The sequence below is a fragment of the Tachypleus tridentatus genome, chromosome 7, assembly GCF_004210375.1.
Source record: "Tachypleus tridentatus isolate NWPU-2018 chromosome 7, ASM421037v1, whole genome shotgun sequence".
Lineage (NCBI taxonomy): Eukaryota > Metazoa > Arthropoda > Merostomata > Xiphosura > Limulidae > Tachypleus > Tachypleus tridentatus.
This window is the reverse complement of record NC_134831.1, coordinates 130,627,638-130,635,927: the sequence shown is the minus strand read 5'-3', so window position 1 is coordinate 130,635,927 and position 8,290 is coordinate 130,627,638. Positions and strand designations below refer to the sequence as shown.

Below are 8,290 nucleotides of genomic sequence, written 5' to 3'. Positions count from 1 at the left end.
CTTTTATGTGATGCATCCATTTTTCCAATAATATATTTCCTAAAATAAGTTGTATCGGAAACAAAAACAAGCTCATCGAAGCTGAGATTTCTCTTTACATAACAGAGCTTTTGAACAGAACTTTGACGCGCCTTCTTACAATATTTTACACTTGAGTTATGTATGTAAATTTATCGCCACTTTTAACAATGTGTTCATAATTATTGGCTTTTCAATCAATCTTTTTACAAACGGTATCCGGTTGTATATTTAGTTAACGTAAATGTTAAAACTATGTTTGGATTACCAGTGTGTTCCTGCACAAATATTTTGCAACTCATATGAGAAAGAAACAAACAAATTCTCAGATAAAAAAAACACAAATATCTACTGAGAACACCATAGAGAGTAAAACGACTTTTCCTGCTATGGACTTTAAACACAAAGAAGTCATAGAGTAGTCTGGGTCACGTGGAATCGTCTTGTGTTTACAGAGCATGCTGAAAATAGCCAGTTTACTATTTATATGTGGTGTTTAAGAAAAACCTTCCCTTCACAGGAAAACGATGGAGTTTAGTAACAAATTATCAAATTTTGAAATTTTAAGGACAACAAAACGATAGACATCTAGCGAGTTCTTTTATTATTATTATTATTTTACTATTATTATTTGGTCTGCTTTTGGTGTATTTTAAAAACTTCTTTGTTTTTTTTTTGACGAAACCTAATATTATAAGAAGAAACAAATGACATACAAAGAGCTCATTTAATCTAGCTCTGCTCTAATCAGTTTATGTATCTATTTTAAGAAACTACTAGTTTGTTTATTTTTGAAAGCCTCGCCATAAACCGGTTCCATTAGAGGCAGTGAACGATGACGTTTAAAAAAATTATATTAATTATATTTAATGTCATTTGTTACGTAGTTATGACATCACTGCTTGTGCGTCCGTCTGAAAAAACGCAGATGTGACCATTCCTAATAAAATATAACATTTTGTTATTATCGGACTCAACAGAAAAATGTAAGATAATTTACCTAAACATTTATATTAATTTTGCACACATTTTCGAAACTTGTGTTTTTCCTTAGTATTCGAAATGTCCGGAACTGTAAGTACTTCAATGAATTTTACAGAATGTGTTCCATGTGCTGTCGTTATAACTCGAAACAAGTTTGGAATAGCAGTAGTATCAGCTTGACCTTGCAATGCTTCGACAGCACCGCCCCTCAGCAGCACAGATTCACATTGATAGAAACCAGGTTTTGATATCTGTGGTGGGCAGAGCACAGACAACCCATTGTGTAGCTTTGTGCTCATTTGTTTGTGTTTTTTTAATTTAGAGCAAAGCTACAAGAGAAATATCTGCGCTAGTCGTCCATAAATATAGCAGTTTAAGACTAGATGGAAGGCAGCTAGTCATCACCATCCACCGCCAACTCTTGGGCTACTCTTTTACCAACGAATAGTAGGATTAAACCTCACGTTATAACGCCCTCACGGTTGAAAATACGAGCGTGGTGTGTGAGACTGGCATTCGAATTCGCGACCCTCAGATTACGAGTCGAGTACCTTAACTACCTCGACACACCGGACCTACTCATAAAGAAGTTTTGGAAATGCTCTAATAAATATATATATACAATGTTGTATCGTTTTTTTTCGTCTATGTCTATGTACTTTTTTTCCACCGCGCAATGTTCTAGTTGAATATGTTGATAAGTTTGGCACAATAGCAATGGAAGATTCATTTTCCAGCAAAAATTTATGATCGACAGGCATTGACTCGTTTGGCTTTTTTGTTCTGGTTTATCAGCTGTTTTTTATTTGTATTTTGTATATTTAACCTGTGTAAAATGCTGCTTTGAAAATTTTGCACTTACATCTACGTACCCTAATTTTACAATATAAGAATACGTATGAAACAATATATTTGCAGTTTTTGCCTACAGAGATAATATGAGGGAGGAACTGAGAAGTTTATCTTCTTATGCTAAGAGTTTTCATCAGCTGCTCTTAAGATGAAATAATTAAATAAATGTAATATGGGTATCATACTGCAATGATTGTTTTTTGTAGCTGATTTTCATAAAAGAGTTTAATGACAAACAGGAAGTGGTAAGCTAAAGCATCACTCATTCTGCTATGAGAAAGACAGCTTTACCAAATCATTAGGGCCACATCATCCGTCAGCTGGTTACGTTTAGTCTAGGATGGCTTAACGTTGGCATGGCAACGGAGACGCTTGTAATAGTAGGCGGGCTGATCGAAACTACAAGGAAGGGCCAGCAAAAGACATTCTTACACCGTAACTCAGCTGGCTTAAAGAGAATCGAGATACGCACAGGTTTGGTGTCTACAGTGCTATGTCGTAGAATAAAGCCCTTCGGTTGTAATGTATGTATATATTTGATCAGCAGCACGTGCTAGGAGAAGTCTTGAACCAATATTAATAAATACATTTCTGTCATTAAAATATACAATTCGCTAACTAAAGCTTCACGTTGCTCGTGTGTAATAAGTTTACACAGATATGTGTACGCTTGTAGGTTGGTGCCAAACTGTATAAAAAAAGTGATAAAAAATATTTACATTTTAAGTTATTCCACCGAGAGAGAAAGAGAGGAAAGAGGCCTGAATAATCCAGATCAGTGTATGTGCCTCCAAAACTGAGCATCAAAATCATTATGCTTGACTCGAGAGACAAATTCCTATAGGATATAGAGTATTTTCACGGCACAATATTTACGGCGAAGCTCACTAAACTTGGAAGTAGAATGTCGGCTTCTCAAGCGGGAAAATAGTTTTATCGTGATAAAGGTTATAATAATTTTATTCATATGTACTATTAATTATCAACTCGTGAATAATGGAAGATAGAGCGTCTGCTCTGTGGTAGTGACTTTCAACAGCATTTTTTTGAAATAATGTTTAATTTCTCGCAAATGATATGTGAGTGATCTCTCCACTGACGTATAAGCGTTGCTGACTTATCTCGAATTCCCTGCGTATCGAAACAATAGGTACTTTGTAAGTTTATTTGAAGATTGGTGACCGTAATTACCCTGATCGCTATCACAAATTTCTACTCTGGCGATGACGTATTTTTCTCAATTTGGAACTATAGAAGTATGATCCTTATGAACCTGTAAGTAAGATCAGAAGTTTTTATTGTAGTTGAGAACCATAGAAGTATGATCCTTATGAACCTGTAAGTAAGTTCAGAAGTTTTTATTGTAGTTGAGAACCATAGAAGTATGATCCTTATGAACCTGTAAGTAAGATCAGAAGTTATTTTTATATGACCTGAAACATGGAAAATTGCTTATATTTAGGAAAGAGAGGACATTGTATCACTGAGACTTGATTTTATATAGAATCACGTCTGAATTGCAAATTAAGTTTATAGTTCTATTAAAAAGAAAAACTGTGTATTATATCACATCCAATACATATGTAAGGTGAAGAAACTTTAATGGTGTCAAAAAGACGTGTTTTTCATGCATCGTTCTTAGTGAGTACCAACTGCTATTTATATCACAGCTCCTTCCATATGTATTTCATTAGAAGCGAAATTTGAGAAGAAACCGGTCACCAGTTTTTAGTCTATGTATTTCAGAAGTTTTTGAGATAAGAATTATATAATAAAGGCATACGATATACACATTTTAAAATTCACTGATAGTTTAAAACAGTTTGAGATGTTTTTCAAGACCAACTGAAATTTCTTCTCTTCTTAAATAAACAAGTGTCTTTTATAAGGCGTAGGGAAAGAATTAATACAAAACTATCAGTTACACCTGTGGAATGAACTATAGAAAAACCAAATAAATTATAGTATGTGTTCACAAGAAAACCATTCTGAGACAGACGCAGCTCTCTTGTATTCTAATTTTTTTCTTTAGAAGAAAATAAGGAAATCTTAAGCATATTTCTCCAGCACTTCTGAGGGCAAACTAAATCAGCTCAAAATCTTATTTGCGATGTTCTAATATGCAGAAGGTTCGTGACACTTTTAAAAAAACCAAACACACTGCACCGGATGGACCGATGTTGAATTCCATCACATATTTGGAAGTACCGAAGCAGACAAGGTCAGCTTCATTTGACGAGATCCGTTTGAGAAAGAACAAACAAGAAAGTGGCCTCTCTCCTACTTCTTTGAATGTTCCAAACAATAGAGAACAACGATCCAAATCTTTCGATTCAGAGACAGTGGAAGTAAAGGAACCCGAAGTTCCTCGTTGGCAAATAAAGCGACCATCGTCAAATGACAAAAGCCAGAATTCTAATCAGTGTCTTCATTGCTTGTACCTAGAAGAATATCACAGAAATAATTTTAGTTCAGAGGGTTCTAGCCCTTCTGAACATACATTCTACATAAATTCAAGCCCAGAAAATACTGAAAACGATGCTGAAGCAGTCCCAGCCGATGTAAATGATGTTCGTGAAACCAATCCACCCAGAGGAGAAGATGTCGATTTACAAAACTGCCCAGTTTTGGTTACCCTCTCTTCGCCATCATTAGATGGTTTTAAAACTAAGGTAATTTCTCTTAATAATGAAAGCTTCTGTAGCGTCGCCTCTTTTGAAATTTCTCCATCAGCAAAACAGATCCGTTCAGTGTCAGTAGATTCTTCCTTCTTGAAAGTTCCACATCCAAACAACGATGAGGAAGAAAATGTGCTTGACCCCAAAACAGACCGTTCACAATCTGTGGACATAGGCCTTCCGACTAGATGTGACTCTACCTATAAAATTCATACCCTGTCCAAAAAGAACGTAAAGTAAGTATTTTAGAGTATTTTATTATATTATAACCACAAATTGAATTTTACTCATCCTACATTGTCCAGTATTTGACTTTGATACAAATTAAAATGGTCATTAGAACTTATAAAATATCTTAAAATGATAAATAAGATTTTTTCATTGTACTCAAAAGAAAGAAAATATTGGAAACTAAAACATTATATACCAATAGATGTATCAATATATACCAATAGATGTATCAATATCTACCAATAGCTGTATCAATATCTACTAATAGATGTATCAATATATACCAATAGATGTATCAATATTTCAATATTTTTAGAAATTAACGCTGATACACGATCGTATATGTTGATACGACCTGTGAGAACAGCCACTGACACAAGTGGATATGGTTATTATAACGTTTTAGTTATGCAAGATTTTTCGTAGAAAAAACAGCATTTTGAAACACTATTTGAGAGCTGTTTCCCTGCTGGAAACATTTGTTGTCCTTCGTTTAGCTATACATGTTAGCGTTTTCCAAGTCATCTGAGTGTAAAAAGTGTAAAACATTATTAAATGTTTATCCAGAGTACTTTATTTTAATCTCAGTGATAATGTCGTCACAATATCAGTTAGTATTAGTTACAAATGTTTGTTTGTTTTGTTATTATGCACAAGGCTAAACAAAGGGCCATCTATGCTCTGCCCACCACGAGTATTAAAACTTGGTGTCTAGCAGCATAAGTCCGCAGATATACCACTGTGCCATTAAGAAGCAGTTACAACTGGTTTTATTCAGCGAGAGAACAGAGACATTACTAAAAGTAGAAATAATGTGACACGAGAAAAAAAAATGTTGTAACTAAAATCAAAGTTACAGTTCACCACCAGGTTGCTCAGCGATAAGCATAAGATTTTATAACGCTAAAAATCAGGTTTCAACACCTAAGTTTGGAAGAGCACAGATAGCACATTGTGTAATTTGTGAATAGTAACAAACAAATACGTTACTGTTTAAAGGCTGAAAACTTGCAAAGCAATAGAAACCAATAAGCCTAATATATGCAATAAAGATAACACTAACTGCATAGTGGCCTGGCATGGCCTAGCGCGTAAGGCGTGCGACTCGTAATCCGAGGATCGCGGGTTCGCGCCCGCGTCGCGCTAAACATGCTCGCCCTCTCAGCCGTGGGGGTGTATAATGTGACGGTCAATCCCACTATTCGTTGGTAAAGAGTAGCCCAAGAGTTGGCGGTGGGTGGTGATGACTAGCTGCCTTCCCTCTAGTCTTACACTGCTAAATTAGGGACGGCTAGCACAGATAGCCCTCGAGTAGCTTTGTGCGAAATTCCCAAACAAACAAACTGCATAGTGTTAACAATATGCAATAAAGATAACACCTTACATTCCTTATTTATTGTTTGTCTAAATCGGACTCAAAGTTAGAGGAAAGTACAAATAGTACTTTACATTTGTCTTCCACACGTTTTTGCTCAACGAACAAATTCTGATATATAACAAAATTAATCTTAAGAAGTGACTCGTACGAGATTGAAAATAGTTCTGAAATGAACCCACGACCCTCAACTGCAAAGTGTGTTTCTATAAAACCTCACCCAAATACTGACTGATAGTTTTTACTTATTAGCACAAAGCTATACAATATATTTTTCTGTTCTCTGGCCATTCCGGGCATCGAAACCTGAATTTTAACGTTATAAGCTTTCAGACTTCTCACCGAGTCAATGACGGATAAAGTGTCAGATTTTTATTCGTGCGTTGTAACAATACTTTCCTTTCCAATATTAAAGTATTCTCTAGCTTAATAGAATTAGTTGTTTACTGAGTGAACCTCTGACAAAGCCATTATGGCCGAATATTGTCAAGGCTAACAAAAAACAACAACTCTAATATTCATTACTCTTGTATCTAGTACGTTTGTTAGAATGTATAATTTAAAACTGTATAAATATTTCATCAAATACGTTTTACGAGAGCGGTATGTTACTGCCAAATTTAGATTAGTTTGTATTAATTTAAAAATTATGTAACTATTCACTGTAAATACTTGATGTTTGAAGTGTCAACACACCTATAACGCATTAAGCTGATCTGAAATAGTTTATTACATCCTCTAAGACCCCCGCTAGTACAGCGGTATGTCTCCGGATTTACAACGCTAAAATCAGGGGTTCGATTCCCCTCGGTGGGCTGAGCAGATAGCCCTTTGTGGCTTTGCTATATGAAAAACACACACATCCTCTAAACTAACATGTTAGTTCATCTTTAACTAAGAAATTAATCACTTCGCACAGGTAAAAGATTAAGAAATAAACGTTAGACCTTTCTTTTTAACTTCTTCACAGTTAACATTGCTCAGCAAAATATGTAGTTACAAAAGCGCTTCCTTACAAAGCTCGTCTTTTATTTCTTATTATTTTTATTCTTAAAGAGAAGAGTTTTGTTTTTGTTTTCTTTCACTAGGCGGATGACGATAGGTTCAGGATGTCCAGGTGGTTGAGGCGTTTGACTCCAAAATTTGAGTGTGGTGGGTTCGAATCCCCTTCCCACCAAGTATGCCCTTTTAACCGTTGGAGCGTTATAATATGGTGGTCAGTCCCACTGTTCGTTGGTAAAAGAATAGCTCAAGAGTTGGCGGTTGGTGGTGATTACTAGCTGCCTTCCCTTTAGTCTTTCACTGCTAAATTAGGGACGGCTAACGCAGGTAGCCCTGGTGTAACTCCGCGCGAAATCTAAAACAAATCTTCCTGTAGCTATACGTGTTGCACAAATTAAATGAAATATTTATTTTATCTAATAACACTCTAAGTTTCTGTTGATATAAAAACGTTTCTACAACTGTTTGAGTTCAAATACTTAGCCAATAAGAGAAAAATGATTACTATGTGGCATCATACAACTGAGTTAGAAAGTAGTTTTTAACATTGTACAAATTTGGAGTCAATAGAAAAATAAAAGCCAAAACGTAGGAAAGCGGGAGTCAAACCTTAAATTTCTATAGAAGACTGCTATTCTTAGTTTATCAATTAACTGGTTAACCTTTTTAAAAACTGATCCACAAAAACTCTTATGCAAACAGAATGATTCACATCCTTATGAATCGACGTATTGATGTTTAATGAATTAGAGTAACTATCTAACGTCGTCTCACTCGTCTATAAAAGTTTGAAATTTTTGCTTGAAGTTACGACACAGATCGAACGGAATCCGAAAGAGTTCTTTATTAAAGTGTGGAAAGTTCCAAAAATAATGAAAGTAAAAATTATTTAAATTTAAATAGAACGCTTTTTAAAAATTCTAGTTAAAGCATTGCAACACCGTGTACGATCTCTAAAGGTTTTAAGCGTTAAAACCTAGACAAACGACAATAAACTCTGGAAACTGGCTTTGCTTGTGCAATGTATGATCTGTCTTTAGGAGATGTGTAAACACAATGTGAATAACATTGCATATTTATAAGAAATAACCTGGCTATTCAAAATTGATCAGTCTTTCTTTTTAATTGAAATATTAAATATTTTAACATC

General features: G+C 34.9%; 1 protein-coding gene across 3 annotated transcripts in view; it reads left to right on the top strand.

The window, feature by feature from the left end:
* The first annotated feature begins 2,267 nt into the window (after positions 1 to 2,267).
* Positions 2,268 to 8,290, top strand: part of LOC143256603 (eye-specific diacylglycerol kinase-like) — an 83,302-nt gene continuing 77,279 nt past the window's right edge. For 2 of the 3 annotated variants that reach the window (XR_013031421.1, XM_076514021.1), the window contains exon 1: positions 2,268 to 4,768. Coding sequence is in view for 2 of the 3 variants with exons in the window: in XM_076514021.1 (XP_076370136.1) it covers positions 3,975 to 4,768 (794 nt within the window). In the remaining variant the exon portion in view is untranslated. The remainder of the gene's footprint in view (positions 4,769 to 8,290) is intronic. The other variant, XM_076514019.1, reaches the window with a different exon arrangement.